The sequence below is a fragment of the Anabrus simplex genome, chromosome 1 (genome assembly GCF_040414725.1).
Source record: "Anabrus simplex isolate iqAnaSimp1 chromosome 1, ASM4041472v1, whole genome shotgun sequence".
NCBI lineage: Eukaryota > Metazoa > Arthropoda > Insecta > Orthoptera > Tettigoniidae > Anabrus > Anabrus simplex.
Genome location: NC_090265.1, coordinates 843,805,983 through 843,826,685, shown reverse-complemented (window position 1 = coordinate 843,826,685; position 20,703 = coordinate 843,805,983). Strand labels below are relative to the sequence as shown.

The following is a 20,703-nucleotide window of genomic DNA, read 5'->3' as shown; positions in this document are numbered from 1 at the left end:
TCCTCTTAATATTAGCTGTATTGAAAAACTGAAGATTATAAAAATAGTATAAAATATAATTGCCAATCTTTTATGTTATTCACTTTACCTTATCTGTCTGTCTGTTAGGTCATCAGCCCAGAGGCTGATTGGATCCTCAAATAGCACCACCAAAGGTTATGCGGTTATACAGAAACCGCAAAAACCAATGGCAGCACCAAAATGAGGCGTACTAGGCAAGACGAGGAGTGAGGTAGTTTGCCATTGCTTTCCTCACTGGGTCAGAAAGTGCTATTGCAGCACGACTGACCCTATGAGCAACACCTTTCATAACACTCAGATGCACTAGTCGTGCTCTGAATGTCATTACTCAGCACCACCCATACCCCAGCAGCTTCCGTATTGTCACAGCCATGGATGAGACTGGGATTTCGGTGGAAGCTACACTTTACTCTGGCCTGTGCTAAGAGATGAATACAAAAGTACTGTATCCATCAAGAAATGGCAGCAGGCAATTACCTTATCTATACATATAAAATAAGAGTTTTGTCTGTACATTGCTCAGAATTTGAAAAGAATGGTATTTCTGTATCGGTCATGTCCACAGTAACAAGGAAATGTACTTTTTACTTTTCCGTAATGTCTGTCTGTCTGTCTGTCTGTCTGTCTGTCTGTCTGTCTGTCTGTCTGTCTGTCTGTCTGTCTGTCTGTCTGTCTGTCTGTACACGCATCACAAGAAAACAGCTGAAGAAAATTTAAAGAAAATCGGTATGTGAAGTCAGGGGATGAGCCACTACAATCTAGGCTGTAAATCATTTTACTCACTCTGAGTGAAATGGTAGTTTAGGAGAAGGCCTAAAATTGAATTCTTAAATATTTATATTATTAGTGGTCCTATCGATAAATACTACATTACTAAAGTCATATAGAATTAAATTTCCGATCATTTATGTCATACATTGTTACCGTACCGGCTTTGATAACACAGATATTCATGAATTTGTATTTTTGTTGCCAAGTCCATATCAACGCCGAACCATGAGAAAATGGGTTAACAGAATGTAATGAAAGTCGGTATATAAAGTCGGGGAATAAGAAACTACAGTCTAAGTTATAAACAATTTTATTCACCCTGTATAAAATTGTGGTTTAGGGGAAGGCGCTTAAAATTTAATTGTTAACCTATGTTATTGGTCCTATCGAAAAGTACTACACAACAAAAGTTATATAGAATACAATTTCCGACCATTTATGTTTTATTCAATTTTACCGTACCAACTATGATAAGAGTGGTATTTCAGAGTCGGAAGAATACTAAATGTGAAGGCCTAAATATTGACATAGTCCTGGGTTCTCGCCAAGGCGGCCATAGCTTGAACCCCAACCAGTCCATGCTGCCGCTCAACTCCAATAGATGGGATTACTGCTGCATACCGAGTATAACAGCCTGACTGAATATTGGCGGGAAATAGCTGGGGAGTTAAAAAATTTTCTTCCTTAGTATGTCATTCCTCTGGTTCATACGTTTTCTGATACCGTACTGTAACAGTAAATGTGGTACTTTGGTGAGCACGAGAAACGTAGGGCGTGTACCAATCTGTTGAAGTGCATACAGAGGGAGAGGGTTTGTTTTAGAGAAAATATTTCAAAATTTTTTTCTGAGTTTATTAATGAGTTCAAAATCATGTCACCTTTGTACAGAAGACACAGTAGAAAGTGTTTCTCATCCTAGGGTTGGCGATGTGGATTCCAACAGCTCCTCTCTTTTTCCATACCAGTGGACCACCATTCCTCCCTCGATGGAAGTTCTAGAAGATCCATTCGACGTCTAGAAGATCCATACAGTGCTGATGAAGGGCGTTGTAAATGATGAACATGAATGAACACTGTTAAGCCTGGGGGCGAGTTGATGCAAAAACTGCTTTCGAATGAGCATATAAGTTTAACACTCATAAAATGAAAATCTACTCTAAACTTATCGTCGAATTTCAAAATAGTCACTTAAAGTTTGTGGCACTTGGCATAATGTGAAGTTATGCCACACGACTTAGTTCTTAGTTTGAAGCACCATTCAATGTAATCAATTGCACTGGAAAAAATAAGGATGTTTCACTCGTGAATTCAGACTTGTTCACGCATTGGTAATGACATGAAATAAAAATAAAACGAAATTAATCATGTATTAACAGTCCTCGGTTCGACTGTTCATAGAATCGAAACGCACAGCTGAATGTTCGTAGAATTGAAATGTACAGTTCTTAATAGAATTGAAATGCATAGTTCACATACACAGCCTACAGTTCATTACCTACAAATATTTACACAGTTCATGAAATGGTAAATTAGTGACGTAGTCATGCTTGCAATTTGAGTAATTCTGAATTAAAGCACAGTCTCGTTAACTTGAAGTATTCAGTACTTTGTAAGGAGCAAACTGTTCCAAATCCTGTCCACAACATTAAACTTTAAATTACGAGTACTTGAAAAATATTCACAAGTCTTAGACGCTCGAGTAGAATAAACAGTCACTTGATGATGTTCAGATGAAGCACAATTTATATCATGCCCCGTTGGAGCAGAAGTTTATCACTCACAGTTTAAAACAACCCGTACAAGTTCATACTCGTCGCGTTTGAGTTAAAGTCCACGGACTCGAAGTATGACGGCCGCTTCACGCTATATCGCGGTCCTCGCGAACCGACTGCACGAACTCCACTGGCATGTGTGCATATACACACACCGGTCACACACTGCTCTGCTGAGCGAAGCAGTACTGTATTTATATCCGATCCGTGCCTTCACATCTCATTTCATAACTTCGTCGTCTCATGTCGGATCTAAGTGAAACTTTGCAGGAACGTAGATAAAGGATTGGGCTACACGATGATGTGATCAATTTTATCTAATTATTATTGTGGGGAAAGTTATTATCCATAGAAACTCGAGGAACATTCCACACTAGTCTAGGCTCTGTGTGTTGCGGTGAGGCAGGCTGTGATGTCACTCGTTGTACGTCACACGCACACAGCTGTTGCTCGCTGTTCAGTCAGTCTTTCGCTGCAACGCGTAAGTTTTTAAATTTCCATTATGGGGACTTAGTTTTGTACCGCCGTTACCGGTACAGTACTGCTGGTACGTAACTCACTGGTCCATCATAGTATTCCAGCTATTCGATCCCTACTCTGACGCGCTGTTTTGAATGAGCAGTGTGCACTTTAAGGCAGAAGCTCACTTAGTAGTACGGTAGGAGTAGTAGTATGATTGGTCTAGAATTACAATTTAGGCATATTCTAAATTATAGCACCACAATTCACTAAATAACTCAAAATTCAACCCTGAAAAGAGCAGTTTCTTAACCTCTTAACTGGGCATGACGTATATATTCGTACGCTGTATGTTACAGGGTAATGGGCATGACGAATATATACGTACTCGTATTTTACCGCGAATATCTCCTGGGTATGAAGAGCTACTTTGCCGCGTCGAGTATTGTCTTATGAATTGAGGTTTTTCCCGCTCGATGACAGCAAATAACACATGCCACGCTTCTTGAAGCTTATTTGTTTTTATTTTACAACTGTGCTGTGCTACTTGTCCGCAGTAGGCCAAATATGGCAGCATCTAGTTCAAAGCGTAGGTTCGAAACGCTCGAAGAAGACGCGATTATTCAACACTTAGAGAATGATTGTGACGATTTATCTTTTCAGAAATCTGAAGATCAGTGGTTTGATACAAATGAAGGCGAGTCCGATAGTGAAAGTGGTTCAGAAAGTGAGAATGAAGAACAAGGAGAACAACATGACGAATCGGATGAGGGCGAAGTGCTAGACATGTTTCAACCTTTCCTGCCGCGTATTGTTTCACGTCAGAAATTCGTATTTTCTGGTGTTTTTGGTGTAAATGTGGACTTTGACGATGAATCCAATGTGCTGGAATATTTTGAATGGTTCATAGGTGATGATATGTTTCAACTTATTGCCGAACAGACCAATGTGTATGCTGAACAGGTTTTAAAAGCCCATCCGAACTTTAAACCACGATCACTAGCGAGAGATTGGGTGTAGTGTTGGCTACTGAATGCATGATTCGAAGCAGTGTATCGATTCATTCAAGTGTCCGAGTGAATCGATTCACAGGAAAGGCGAGCTCACGGCTCACGATTCAGCTTACTCCCAGCGGACAGTGCTGAGTGGCGCACTCACTGGATGTTGACGGGGAGCCGAGCTTCCGCTGCAGCGAGACAGTGTATCATGGCACATCGAAAGAATCGTGAACGAGCCGGCTCAGTGAGACACAAGATACACACGGCTCCTTCGGCTCACTGGACACGCGGAGAGCCGAGCTTCCGCTGCAGCGAGGCATACAGTGAATCATGGCACATCGAAAGAATCGTGAACGAGCGCGGCTCAGTGAGACGCATGATACACACGGCTCCTTCGGCTCACTGGACACGCGGAGAGCCGAGCTTCCGCTGCAGCGAGACATACAGTGAGACATGCTAGACTGAAAGAATCGTATGCTATAATGGACTCTCGAGCTCAGCTCATTTGAAAATAATACCCATTTGCATTCACTGTCCTCTTCTTACAGGGAGGTTTAAATAATAGATGGATTTATTTGCAGTGTTAAAAAGGTAGTCATAACATAATTCTGAAGTAGCTAGTAAGTAGGTAGGCTATTAGGTTATACTATTTATCAGTTTAATGAATCTTAGTATTATAACTTAATTGACTTTTGACAAACTCGACTCTAGCCTGCCCTATGACTATGAGTCATGCTCATGACCACTCAAAAGTACCTGTTTTATATTGGGAAGAACGGCTCAGTATTTTCTCAGTTCATATGTCACATCGTTGCACAAGACTTCAATCATATGTGGACAGACGCAATAACAGTATGTTGAATCAGAAAACCAGCGGGCTACTGTACATCTCGAGTAGCCTATACAAAATATGACGATTTAAAAAAAATCCTCAGCTGATAGAAAAATACTTTTTAAAAAAGACTGAGCGAGTTGTCGTGCGGTTAATATCGCGTGGCTATGCGTTTGCATTCGGGGGGTGGTGGGTTCGAATCCCACCGTCGGCAGCCGTTAAGATGGTTTTTCCGTAGTTTCCCCATTTTCACACCAGGAAATGCTGGCTCTGTACCTTAATTCAGGCCATGGCTGCTACCTTCATAATCCTAACCTTTCCCACCCTGCGTTGCCGGAAACCTTCGATGTATTAGAGTAACTAGCATTTTTTCTAAGAAAGGAGTTCATAGTATGAAGACCAGATGGCAGCTGCGAGCACTGAATGCTGTTGCTGCTGTCTTACCAGCACATACTACACTGATGCAGTAGGAGCGGTGACCAATGAGCCGTGAATCGGATCACTGTATCGATTCAGTAACGTGAACGGAATCAAATGAATCGATTCAGTAAAATGAATCGAATGTCCCATCACTAATTGGGTGGATAAAACTGACATAAAAGCTCTAATTGAATTTCTAATGCTGCAGGGGATTGTTCATAAGCCAGAAAACAGTATGTACTTCTCAAAATGGGGCAGTATCGCAACCCCTTACTTTCCGAAAATGATCTCTGAGACAAATCACTGCAGTTCTAGTGAGGTAAATACGTAACGGACCGTGAAGTTAATATAAAATCATTCACAATGTCACTGGCATGATGTGCAATTCGTAAATATTCCTTTCTTTTATTTGTTTTAATTTTAGGTGGTAACATATGAACAAAACACTCAAATTTGTGTAAACCAGGTAAATGACCTTGCAGTTAATGGAAAACGGTTCAGAATGTCACATGCATGATATGATATATATAAATACCCCTTGCTTTTATTTGTTTCAACTTTCGGCTATAAAATATGGGCCAAACTCGGAAATTCCAAACAGGTAAATGACCTTGCAGTTAATGCAAAAATGGTTCAACATTTCTCCAACATTAAAATTAATTAATTAAAACGCCTTTATTTTACTTTTTGTATCACAGATGAATGATATTAATGATATAACTAACTTTTCTGCATATCCTACGGTGTAACAACCATCTGCTGAAAAAATACACAGGGCAGGTTACACCAAGCACATCTATAATACCCAGTTAAGAGGTTAAAAAGAGCTTCTTCCTATTCACTTCATTAAATTCTACATTCATTTTATTCAAAATTAGCAGTGAAGAGGGGGTTTCTCCTCCGGCTTGGAGGAAAACATTGCCTCCAAGTCAGATAGATTTTTCCGCCGCCAGTCTAGTGAATTGAGATTTTCCGACTCATTGGGTACTCATAGGAAACAGATTAGTAAAAGGGCATCTTTTTGCCCTGGGACTCTCCATTATTCAACACCGCCCCCCACTCCGAAAAATTATTAAGAGTGTTCACGGCTCACTGCTGTCTGCGGCCTGGTCATTCCAGCTCTGGAACTTTGGACTGTTAGATCGGCAGCGTAGTACTGTTCGTTAAAAGTGAGAAAATGTGTGTTTTTTCATTTGATCGAGTATTTCATGTGAAATCATTGCTTTTACTTGCGCCATTCATACTGACGTCTTTGTAATGACCTAGCCTATGTTCCTTTCAGTTGGGAAAACCACTAAGACAGTCTTTCTGAGGATGTGAAAAGGCAGGTGGAGAGTAAGTGGCTATTATTATAATGCAATTCTCCAACCTGATTGTGACTGATGGTAGGCAAGTGGGCCTACCATTACAATGAAAATTCCCTAACGCAGTCTTCATATGAGAAAAGACGTTTGGTGATTTCTCCGTCGCGTTTCCAGGGTAACGTTAAAAGCTATGCAATTTAATACAGTCTTGCTCACAACGTGTACTCTACCTAACCTACAGTTCTGTATACAATTCCGTAGCGAAGCACGGGTACATCAGCTAGTAAACAATAAAACTGAGATATTCATGAATAGTACATTTTTCACAAACTTCCAAATACAGTAGAACCCCTATTTAGCATTTTTACAGGGACCTGATTTTTTAACCTTAAATAGGGGTTTACCTTAAATCGAGGTTTCAGTCGAAACACCTTTTCCAGAAATCTGTATATTAACATAAATTGTACCATCACACATTATTTACACAGTGACAGTAATAAAACAAGGAGATCTCTACCCTACACACTGTACTGTAATTCCAACTTTGTACTGTTTGTGCTGAAGATTATTCTTATGTTAAACTGCCCCTGCCATCTGTGCAAGAGACCTGTATTGCACCATAACTAGCTTTGGCTCAGATTGTTTTTTGAAAATAAATAAATTTAATTAAATAAGTAAATGCATGCATGTTTGGGTACAACGTAACAAATTGTTCCTTTGCACTATCATCAGATTAACAGACCTATGTTATTTGCAGAACTCAACTGAATAATTGTAAGGCACATACACAAGGAAATGTGGTTGCTATATGATTGATCATTATTTCATACGTACATCTTCATTGTACACTGTTATGCCTTTTAGCATTCTGTCTGTAAGCATCTTCAAATTAACTGAGTGCTTCCATAATCCTCTATTTGTAACCAGCTCTGTAGCTTCTTTTAGTTGCACACCTCTTAAAAACTTGTTCTCTCTCTATATCTCTTAGTTGTTTAAGAAATTATTTTTGATATTATTTAGGAATATATTCACTATTATTCCTGATAATGGTGAGTCCATGATTAACCCTTCCTTTTGACAATAGATTTTTGTCGGTGAATGCAAAACCGTTTTGTTTTAAACTTGTTCTTATAAGGTTCTACACGATTTTCCATAAAAGTCAGGAAAGATGCCAAACTTGCACAAATACATATTAAAATCGGTATGAACCAGCACTTTGTTTGTTTAAAAAAATTTGCAGTTGTTTTCCAAACAGCAGCCTACTCAGCTAGTATTTTCTAATTCTGATAGTCTGAACACACATATTCAGTTTCATTCTTAAAAATTGTAATACGAAGGCTATCCGGAAAGTGGTACCCGTTTGCGCAGTAAAGCCACAGGAGTAAATATTAACAAATATGCACATTTTTATTGGAAAGAGCATACTTCACACTACTTCTGCACATAATCTCCAAGCAAATTTAGGCATTTGTGATAACGTGGGCCGAGTTTTTGTATTCTAGCATCATAGTCCTCCGCCGCCAGCATATTGAGATAATTATGTAGTCATGGCTCGTTTAAGTTCTTTATCGCTGTCAAATCTTTTTCCTGCCAGAAAGTCTTTAAGCTTCGTAAAGAGATGAAAATCCGAAGCGGCCAAGTCCGGGCTATACCGGGGATGGTCGAAGGTTTCCCACTTGAATTGCTGCAAAATTTGTTGTGTTATCGCAGCTGCAGGAGGTCTGGCATTGTCATGAAGGAGAATGACGCCTGTAGACAATAGACCTCGCCGTCGATTTTGTATTGCCTGCCGTAATTTCTTTAATGTTTCACAATACACATTAGCATTAATTGTGTCTCCACGGGCCATAAAATCAATAAGCAGTACACCTCGGCGATCCCAGAAAACGGTTGCCATGAGTTTCCTGGTGGACAGAACTGTCTTGAATTTTTTTGGTTTGGTTGGTGAATGAGCATGATGCCACTCCATTGACTGTCGTTTACTCTCACATGATGCATAACAAATCCATGTTTCGTCCCCAGTAATGACGCGAGTCAGGAAAGAGTCTCCTTCATCGGAATAACGTCCCAGAAACATCAGTGCTGCAGCCATATGCTTGGTTCTGTGCTCCTCTGTAAGCAGGCGAGGGATCCACCTTGCACAGATTTTTGAATAATGCAGATGGTCTTTGACAATTTCATGAACAATTGTTCGAGACACATTAGGAAAATCTTCACAGAGTTTATCAATTGTGACGCGTCGATCGTTCCTCACGCGTTCGTCTACTGCGCTCGGCAGTTGGTCTGTAATGACAGATGGTCTCCCTGAACGCTCCTCGTCGTGTGTATTCCCCCTCCCCAGGTTGAAGTTGCGACACCAGCGCCGAACAGACGACTCGTCCATCACATTGTCTCCATACATCTCCGTTAATTGGCGATGAATATCACAAGGTCAAACGTTTCGTGCATTAAGAAATTTAATCACGGCCCTCTCTTCACAACTGGCAGAGTTCTCAATTTGTTTAAACATTTTAAACTATCACAGACACAACACAGGCAATGCTAGCGTCACGCAACCTCGCACAGAGCAGACAGACAAGCCACTGATGCGGTCTGACCTTGCCTGGCGGCTACCCGAGTCGTCACCGCTTCATGCGGCTTTAACGGGTACTACTTTCTGGATGGCCCTCGTAGTATCACTCCAGAGGCTTGTGGCAAATGTTTCCATTTTCTTCAAATGGCGTCACATAACCTAGGTTTACCGTGCACGTATTATGAAAACATATTTCAAGCTTCCTGTAGAGTAATAATAACTTTTCACTATAAAGTTACATGGGAACAGCCTATCTGAACTTTAACCAGATGTGAAAGTACATAATCTAACCTCTAAATTACCCCACTGTATCTTGAGAAGGAGAATTATCACATTCTTATTTTATTTCGGTATGTAGTATTAAAATTAAGCAGTCATTTATTTCATATTTTATTTCTAAGGAGTTAACAACTGCTGTCAATGCACTTATTGTGAAAACATGTTATCTCAATGTTTGTTTACACCTGCTGGAGTTATGGGGAGAGCTCGCTCTCTCACTTGTGCGTGAGGAATCGATATGGAAGATGATCGATAGCATTCAATGTATACGTTGGAGACTGGAGTAGAGTGTATGAATATCGATAACGGAAAACACGCCCAAATTTGCCCGTAATGGCAGATAAATCAGTAAAAAGGTTCTCGTAACCGACGGATATTGCACAGATTAACATAGGAATTTTCAAAGGGCATAATATCATTTTCATTAAACGGGGTGTTTCTATTGTACTACAGCGGCCCAGTCAGTTTGACGTTGTTTTCATTGGTTCTTAATGTCCCACAACCATAACAAAAAGAAATAAGTACTTGAAAATTTTAACTTTTCCTTACGCTAAATGCGGTATTTGTTCTATTGTGAATTACGTTAAATCAAATATAAAATTGCATTGCTCTTATGGAATAATTTTCGGGACTTAAAATTTCTACCGTTAAATGCGAGTTTATGCTAAATCGAGGTCACGCAGAATGAGGGTTATGCTGTATCTGGAAATTTTTGCTTGCATCTAAAACCTATACATAACAAATATTACAGAAACTACATTTTCTGGTAATGGTCAAGTTGTAACTGTTTTAACCCCTCAGCGATGCAGCCATTTAAGGAACTTCCTACCCCGCGGCCGAATGAGATTTCAATTACGCGCGACTGAAATACATTGATTCACTTAAAGCATTACTACAAGTATAAGAGTAGCCCGATATTCACAAAATTTTGAATTCATTGTGATTGTATATGCAGATAATTACATAATTGTTTCACATTAGCTTAGTAATTTAGTTCCATGTGATAGAGTTCCAAACACTCTTCGAGACAGAGACCCACGTCACACTCCTGGCAGCAGTACACTGACGTCTTCTTTTTGCCGTGTTTTGAACACACGATACACCATCTCTTAAGGTTTGGATTTCTCACTCTTGGGTGCTAATTTCCTGACGAAATGTCTTTCCTTCAACCTTCAAACTGTATTATCTGATGCACGCCAGCCTTGAATTTTTCGTTCCCCGCCCAAGAGAGCGTATTTTGTAAACAAACCTTCCACCAGCTGAACCTGATAACTACTCAATGTTTGTTCCTGTGACTTGTCTGAATGTTATTAGAGAATTTAGGAATTCTAATTCACTGTTGAAAACTTCCCTTTGGCCTGTATAATTATCCATATTCTCCCACACTAAATTTCCAAGTACGGATTCCTCATCATCGTCCCTCTCATCATTTACCACTGCATCCGCCACAGCCGCATCATCTATTTCATTATCACTGCTGCTAATACTGTCACTTCTACTTCCGACTAAACTTTCATCTGAATTATACAATATTTCAAGCACGTTACTGTCAGAAGATAAAGTTGGAATTCAAGAGGACAAATTGGGGCAAATATTCATTTATAGGAAGGGGAGTTAGGGATTGGAATAACTTACCAAGGGAGACGTTCAATAAATTTCCAATTTCTTTGATACCATTTAGGAAAAGGCTAGGAAAACAACAGACAGGGAATCTGCCACCTGGGCGACTGCCCTAAATGCAGATCAGTATTGATTGATTGATTGATTGATTGATTGATTGATTGATTGATTGATTGATTGATTGTCAAACCACGGCTGGAGCTAGCAATTGAGCGTGGCACGTCACACTGACTGATGAAGCTGCAGTGAGACCGAAAGCAGCAGGATGAAATTGAATGAGGGGAATAACATTTATGACGATACAAACCAACTCGATACATATTTCAGATAAAAGGTCAAGACATCGTCTTTCAAACAAGATATATACCATGCACAACTGGTTCTCATATCGTATGACAGAAAGCAGCACTAACTGATGCCTACACAGAGCGCTCATGAAAAGTTAAGAAAATATTACAATCCGCAGAATAAAGACAAATATAATACATAAACCGCACTGTTAATGTAAAAATAGAACAAATAACATCACGCGAAGTGACATACTACTCAGATCATTTCTTTGCTTCATTCTTTCCCATAGAATAAAATAAACAGACTTTAAAATAAAACAGAGATTAGTGCTCAGACTTACTTGACAAATATTTATCCTTGCAAAACAACTACAGTCTAACAATCTTCAATTCTCATTTTAGAACACTGGCAAACACCAAAATTTCTTCTTGGAAACAAAACAATTTGCATATTCAAAACTTCAAAACTTTTTGCGCTATTGCCATAAATGCAAAACCATGTACAGGTCTATACTGCTTATAGAGGTCAGCAGCTACGGAAGATAAAAGGGTCTATACCACGTATAGACGTCGGCGTTGAGGGGTTAATAAGGTACAAAACTGCATGATAATCAGGCCATATTGATCAGGAAGATAATTAAGATAACCATTGAAATAAAGAGGAAAACATGGACAAAAATAATACAAACAAACGGAGTCATGAAGGGAGGTGGTAACAAAAGACTCCCGTGACTTCAGATGCCATAATATCGCTGAGCCGGAAAAACTAGATGTGCTGCCCTACAATGTCCTAAGGCCATGACAAATAAGAAATTTTAAAGAAAGAAAAATGAAAGAAAGAAATAATAATTTTAATGGGATCAAACCCTGCAATTATAATGCAAATCAAATCAACAAAATACAATTTACAACAGCAGACAGTATGTATGAAGTTGCACTAACTAGCTTTAATTTAAATGTAAGCTTTCAGTGTGCTGAATGCACAGTTTCACTATAAATATTACGCTATAAGATGTCTGTAAAAAAAACACATTATTAGACAAGGAATAAATACACACTATTAAACAAAGAATGACATTTTCATTCTTAAAAGGACATCAACAGATTCTATCAAGGCACATTCAATATTTGGAAACATTTATATTTATCTCTGTCCATTTGTTAGAACTGTGGAATAAATTACCCAAACATGATGTCAGAATGATTTTGGGTGATTTCAATGCGAAAGTTGGAAAGGGTATTGTGTGGAGTACCACCTTCCCACATAAAGAAATACATACTGAAATATGGTATTCATGTGACGGTAAGACTGATAACAGGCATAGAAGCTCCATAACTGATATCAGAGCTTACAGAGGAGCTGAGATAGGATCTGATCACAATATGATAATTGCTTCTGTTAAAAATGAAATTAAAAACCTCTTGTAAGTCACAGACTGAGGAAAGATGCAAAGCTGACACTGAGAAACTGAAGCAGGAGGATGAAATATTAAAGTGTACTGTGGAAATTACAAACAGATTTGATATTCTGGGGAAGATCCTATAGAAGACATTGATGAAACAAATGACGAAATTTGTGAACAAATGTGGAATAACACGGAACAAATCATGACAACAGTAGCAATGAAAGTGGTACCAAAAGGTGTCAGTAAGAAAAAAAAAATTGTTCGATGAGGCATGTCAAGATGCAGTTAATAAAGTGGCAGTATGGCATAATAAGTGGCTGCAGTCTAATAAGAATGTAGATGTTGAGGAACTATACAGAGAAAAACAGAAAGAATGTAGTAAATTAATTCGTAGAAAAAAGAACGTCTACCTGAGACAACAAATAGAATCAATCCAAGATGACTACAGAAACAGGAACATCCGCAAGATGTATGGAACTGTCAACACAATTAAAAAACGGATTTCAACCAAGATTGAGTATTATGAGAGAAAAGTGTGGAAATTTATTTGCTGATCAGAACAAATTATTAAATTACTATAAGCAGTACTTCAATTCCTTGCTGAATTGTGCTGATCCAGAAACCTGTATTGGTAAACCATCTAGTTCCTCAGCAGAAGAATACCAGAGCTATCATATCAAGAGATATTACAAAGTATTGTAAGTTTAAAAAACAGTGAAGCTTCAGGTAATGACAACATTCATGCTAGCTTATTAAATATGGTGGAGAAAGACTACATAAATACATATATAAGATCATTTTAAGGAGATTGCACGATGAAGTTACTCCAAAAGAATGGCAGGAATCGCTTTTTGTCTCAATTCATAAAGGAGGGGATAAGGAAGAACTTCAAAATTATCGTGGTATATCTCTTGTAAACGGCCTACAAAATTCTGTCTTTTATTCTTTTACAGCATTTAAAACCATTTGCTGAAAATGTTATTGGGGACTATCACAACAGTCTTTATAGTAACAGATCTATTACTGACAACATATTTGCAATTAAGACTATTAATAAGGTGTTGGAACACAAGGAGTCGGTTCATTATCTCTTTATAGATTTCTTCAAGGCATGTGATTCAGTACATAGAGAAGGGCTGTGGAACATCATGATGGAGTTTGGCTTTCCCATAAAATTAATTAACATGTGCAAACTGTGTATGGGTGGTAATGCTAGCTGTGTTTTGCCCAAGGGCAGAAAATCAAGTTCCTTCCAGAATAAAACTGGACTGAGACAAGGGGATGCACTATCGCCTCTTCTATTCAACATTACACTGAAGATTATCAGGAAATTAACTCTTGAACCTGCTGGCATCATATTGGAGAGACAACATAAAGTCCTTGCATTTGCAGATGATATTGTTCGTATTGGCCGTAATGAATTAGATATTAGGCAGTTTTTTGTGGAACTAGAGGAAATGGCAGCAAAAATTGGCTTACAGGTAAATGATAAAAGACACATTACATGGTTGTACAGAGACTGATCATGAGAAGGTTGACAGATTGCCTTTAAAAACTGGGAAATATGTATTTAAAAGAGTAGAGGAGTTTAAATTCCTTGGTATATTAATCGATGAGCAAAACAGTCTGATCTTAGAGGACCGAATTAAGAAAGACGAGACCATGTACATGGCGTTCGTAGATCTAGAAAAGGCATTTGGTAATGTTGACTGGACTAAGCTATTTAAGATTCTGAAGATGATCGGGATCAGATACAAAGAAAGGAGAATTATCTACAATGTATATAAAAATCAGTCTGCAGTGATAAGCTTTGAAAAAGAGGCAGCAATCCAAAAAGGAGTGAGGCAAGGCTGCAGTGTGTGTCCTCTCCTTTTCAATCTTTACATAGAACAGGCAATAAAGGAAATCAAAGAGGAAATTTGGAAAGAATATCAAAGTTCAAGTAGAGGAAATCAAAACCCTGAGATTATGATATTGTTTTGCAAAAGATCTGGAGAAATTACTGAATGGTTGGACAGAGTGGGGAAGGAATACAAGATGAAACTAAATAAGTCCAAAACAAAAGTAATGGAGTGCGGTCAAACAAGGTCAGGTGATGCAGGAAATATTAGATTAGGAAATGGTCTTAAAGGAAGTAAATGACTATTGTTACTTGGGTAGTAAAATAACTAATGATGGCAGAAGTAAGGAGGACAGAAAATGCAGACTAGCACAAGCAAGGAAGGCCTTTCTTAAGAAAATAAATTTGTTCACCTCGAACATTGATTTAAGAATTAGAAAGATGTTTTTGAAGACTTTCATCTGGAGCATGGCATTGTATGGAAGTGAAACATGGATGTCAAGTAGCTCAGAAAGAAAGGGAATAGAAGCTTTTGAAATGTGTTACAGAAGAATGCTTAAGATGAGATGGGTAGATAGAATCACGAATGAAGAGATACTGAATCGAATTTGTAAGAGTAGATCGATTTGGCTAAATTTGACCAGAAGAAGAGGTAGAATGATAGGGCATATCTTAAGACACCCAGGTACAGTTGGTTTTTTAAGGAAGTGTAGGTGGTAAGAACAGTAGGGGTAGACTAAGGTATGAATATTACAAGCAGATTAGAGCAGATATAGGATGTAGTAGTTATGTAAAAATGAAAACGTTGACACAGGATAGGGTGGCATGGAGGGCTGTATCAAGCCAGTCTATGGACTGATGGCTCAAACAACAACGTGCATTACTTTAACTGTATTCTTTGGTGTTTGGTATAAATGATTCAGCTCCCTCTTGAAATTTTCTATTACTTGTCGGATTGAAGTGAAACCACGCTGTAATAATACACACAAGCAAATATATTATATGTACATACTCCATAAGTCAATAAGAATACACAAAGGCTAAGTCTGCAAACCATACCAAAGTTGTGACAGGTTATGTTGGATTGGCAACAAAATTTCCTTCCATTTCTACCGAATTGTTAATTGTAGAAGAGGTAACGTTGCTTTCCTTTCCAGAGGAGTTCTTGCAGATTTTCCTTGCTTCTTATACATCCTAATTGAATCCTATATAAATGAATTGGACAAAAAAAGGCTGTATTAATAAAATGCTGCATTCATCATTTAACACCAACTACGTTATTAAGTGCATTATGTGAACATGCCACACTTCTACTTACATGGTATTACCCAAACAGATTTACAATCCTACAGAAAAAGAAATATGCCTTACTTATACCCGCAAATGTAACAGTAGTGATTTTCACAATATGGCAGTGGCAGTACGTATAATGTTGCAAGTCACGAACAAATCATGACTGTATAGTGCCAACCTGCAAGATTAACAGTAACTGTAAGACATCGTATCAGCAAGTTGGGTCACTGAACTGTTAGCGACACTGAATCGAACCCAACAGTTAGAAAATAACTATTAATCACTACCTTCAGTATTTTTTTTTTTATTTTTTTTAATTTTTTTTTTTTTATTTTTTTTTTTTGCTAGGGGCTTTACGTCGCACCGACACAGATAGGTCTTATGGCGACGATGGGATAGGAAAGGCCTAGGAGTTGGAAGGAAGCGGCCGTGGCCTTAATTAACGTACAGCCCCAGCATTTGCCTGGTGTGAAAATGGGAAACCACGGAAAACCATCTTCAGGGCTGCCGATAGTGGGATTCGAACCTACTATCTCCCGGATGCAAGCTCACAGACCTTCAGTATTAATAGGGGAGAAAGAGTAAGGTTGTTGCCTTAGTGACTAAGCTTACATGACGAGTAGTAGGGCCTATACCCATTTTATGGTACTTTCAATAATTGTGTGTTCGTTTGTAAACACTGTCATTCCTTCATTTGTAAACACTATTATTCCCACTCCTCACATCTGTGTGGATCACACTTTAGGCTTGGAATTTTCTGGGATGTCATGTACAGATTAGGTGTCATGTGTGGACCAATGTTCACTTAATATCATCTTCATATTGTGTACTTCCATTGGATTATATTTTTGACATTCATATAAAAATAGTGCAAGCCAAGTTCATAAGAAGTAGTACTTTAAAAAACCTAGTTGTATTAATCCTCTTCTGTGATATTCTGCTATCTACTTTCAGTTGTATGTGTCTGCAGCAAACCTCCAACGTGCTTGGACTGCGACACGTCGTGTGTCAAAGGATGACTGGCTAGAATGGTTGAGACGACTCAGTATAGAACTGCTGAAGGAGTCACCTTCACCTGCCCTTAGGTAATATTTTGTTGTACTCTGCCCTTCTCCTCTTCTCGTTTACCTTCATTTTAAACATTGATCAGCACTTACTGTCTTTCTCTTGTATCACTGTACCGTTGCAGATAATATTCTGTGTTTTTGACTGAAAACTGGAATTAAAAACCAAGGATCTCTTGCATGTCTAATATACTCTGAAGCTTTGTACATGAGTCAAATATGGCTTATGGAGTACCAGCCACTGGGAAACAGACTGTTACCAACGAGACATTACCATGATAATATTAATGATATGTATTTATTTTTTTTGGCTACACTGAGGGTAGTGGTATAGCTGTTGTAAGAGAGAATGCAGCTGACCAACCACCCTCTCTTGCCGGGCTGAGTGGCTCTGACAGTTGGGGAGCTGGCCTTCTGGCTCCAACTTGGCAGCTTCAATCCTGGCTCAGTCCGGTGGTATTTAAAGATGCTCAATAAGTTAGCCTCTTGTCGGTGGATACGGGCACGTAAAAGAACTCCTGCGGTACTAAATTCCAGCACCTTGGCGCCTCCAAAAACCATAAAAGTAGTTAGTGGGACGTAAAAGCAATGACATTATTATTATCCATCCTCTCTTAACACTAATCAGAGTGAAAAAAAAGGAAGAGTTCCGACCAATATTTTGAAGAATGTAGGTATCGATAAAATTCATTGCAAACATAATACTGTTGGGATCAGAAGCGAACAAGAGTTGGCCAAGGGAGGTCAGATATGAAAGATTAAAGTAAGGAGATTGGCTCATGCAGAATCAGCTTGGGGACCTGTGGTCACTAACTCACGCTGCATGTTGAGAGCTCCTTGGGTCCCCTTTTAGTAGATGGTACCGTGGAAGTATTCTAGTACCTTTACCCTCAGAGGGAGCTAGCCATAATGAGAGTGCCAGAATTTTGTCCAGAAAAGCAATTATTTAACGTGCCGATTTTCCGTATGTATGTATATAGATATGTGTGTTGATCCGGCTGCCTGCCTGTTGGCTCGCTTGTTTCTTTCCATTTGTGTGCTTTCACTAAAACAACAACTCCTAAGCCATTCGTGTGAATTATATATTATAAAGGGTATTTTTATCTTAATAGGATTACTGACACGAATAAAGAATTTATTTTGATCAAGATTACTTTATTAATCTCAAAATTATCATTTCCAGCATACCAGGTAGGGCACTTATAAGCAGGTGCTCTTCATTGTTGTGTGCCCAGAAATGTTTCATTGTTCATGACAAATTTTCAATACTGTCCACTTCTCTCCACATCGTCCCTCAGTTGGTCTGTCCTCCATCTTTTTCTTTGTCTGCCAACTGGTCTGCCTTTCCATATAAGCAATGTGGTATTCTTGTGTTATTCATTCTTTTAACATGCCCAAACATTTTAAATCTGGATGACTTTAGTCCTTTCTCCATAGGTTCAGTTAATCCTAGGTTTATTCAGATCTCTTTGTTCTTTATATGATCAAGTAATGTTTTTTGAGTCCAGTTCTCAGAAACTTCATCTCACAGTTTTGAAGCTTGCTTGTGTCCTTTGATGTTACAAAAGCTTTACGGTTTAGATGGTTAGACATTGATCCTTCACTGCTGCATTCCAGATTCAAATCTTGTGATTCCACGTGATGTTACTGCTAGACAAAGAGTTTTGGCAGATTTCTCCCCGGGACCTCCAGTATACTAACACACTAATCGTTATAGCCTGAATTGGCAGTTTTAGTCCCAGCTCAGTCCAGTGGTATACACCAGCTTTACGACAGTAGATTTACCAGCATGTAAAACGACTCCTTCGGGACAAAATTCCGGCATTTCTTCGTCTCTGAAAACCATAAAAGTAGGTAATAATAAGTAAATCTAGTAACCTTAATATTCATTATTTTTCCAGCTAACATGTTCCTATGCCTTGGCAGGAGTTGGCACTTCAGCTCTTGGTGGAGTCAAATTAAGTAGATTATTCCAAAAATGATGAGAACTTGACCTTCAAAACTCTGTATAAATCTAATTTATTTTGCAGGATTTAAATGTTTTGTGAAAAGAACTTAATTCTTGACATTTCTTTCCTTAGCATTCAAGAGCTGGGCCACTTTAAATGGTATTTTGTGCTACTAACAGCTATAAAGCATGAACACTAGCAGCCTTGAAGCTTTTACACTGGATGACCTTTATAAGAGAATGAGTTAAACTGTTATGAACCTCTGTGATGTGTTTCTGCCTTGCATGCCTCTAACCTGTCCTTGTCTTGGTAAGTGACACTCCTTCCTTTGTGGTTGTAAAATATCCTTAGAATTATAAATCAAAATATACATAATTGATGGTGTAATGAGAAAGACTAGGGGTATCTCTGTAGCTCAGACTGCAAGGCCATGGCTTCTACCTCTACAAACGTATGGCCTAGATAAAAGCCTAATAAAGAACGTTGCAGTCATCACTCTGAAGGATTCCATAAACATCTTCAGGAACCACTTGTATGGTTTGGGATAAGTGTTCATGAATAATTCAGCTATCATATACAATAATCATTCTGATATATATTTTAATAAGGATGATTTTTGTGTATTAAGGCAGTAGGTTTAATTAATTTTAAAACTGCATTTTATTCTGTGAACCAGAGATTTTATTATACTCTGTCCATGAGGGCAGTCTTAGTACTAGGGGGAGTCTTTAATAAATTAATGAATGAATTAATAAACATAATTCCATGTGTTACATGACCACATCATTAAAAAAATCCTAATTGATAGGAAATCAAGAAATCATTTGTATAATTTACTAGAGTGGTCGAATGTGGGCCATAAAATGTAAAATAAATAAATTAGTATTAAGGAAAAGCTGCTGAATGGAGATACAGAAAACATAACGGATAGAGGAGAGCCAAGTCGAGGAACCACAACTGAACCACCAATTACATGGCTTGAGGTTGAAAATGCGCTCAAGAGCATGAAGAAAGGAAAGGCAGTGGGCATAGATGAACTAAGTGCAGATATGCTGAAAGCAACTGGAATTCCAGGAATCCAATGGCTCTACAGGCTGCTCAACAAGATATGGAAGGAAAATACTATTCCTGAGGACTGGAAGATGGGCATCATTGTACCTCTGTTCAAGAAAGGAAGCCGACGAAAATGTACTAATTACCTTGGTATCACACTACTGTCTCATGTCCTGAAAATATTGGAAAAAATAATAGAGACCAGAATCTGAGATATTGTTGAACCAATTTTGGAAGAACATTATGGTTTCAGACCAGAAAGGTCAACTACAGACCTTATATTTGCAATTAGGATGGTAATGGAAAAAATACTGGGAGAAGAACAAGTCTTTATTTCTAATGTTTTTGGACATTGAGAAAGCATACGACAATGTACCAAGGGAAAGAATTTGGCAATGCATGAAAGAACTTCAAGTGCGAGACAGCCTCATAGACAAAGTGAAAATGTTGTATAGTAGGAACAGAAGCTGTATTCAAGTAGGATATGGTTTGTCGGACTGGTTTGAAACAAAGAGAGGAGTGCAGCAGGGCAGCTCATTGTCACCACTTCTATTTATTATTGTAATGGATGTAGTAATGAAATCTATTAAAAGGAAAGAACATGGAGATATCAAAGCCTTCACATTTGCAGTTGATGTTGCGATCTGGAGTGACTCAGAAGAGGAATTGGGGGAGAGAATACAAAGCTGGAATGAGGAGTTTAAGAAATATGGTTTAAACATCAGCAAGACCAAGACGGTGGTGATGAAAGTGTATGGGG

At 38.5% G+C, this 20,703-nt stretch overlaps 1 protein-coding gene across 2 annotated transcripts in view; it reads left to right on the top strand.

Annotated features, from left to right (window-relative positions):
- The window catches only part of mTor (serine/threonine-protein kinase Tor), a 415,570-nt gene that overhangs the window by 236,422 nt on the left and 158,445 nt on the right, over nt 1-20,703 (top strand). For both annotated transcript variants that reach the window (XM_067136412.2, XM_067136411.2), the window contains exon 21: nt 16,832-16,962. In XM_067136412.2, coding sequence (XP_066992513.2) covers nt 16,832-16,962 — 131 coding nt within the window. The remainder of the gene's footprint in view (nt 1-16,831; nt 16,963-20,703) is intronic.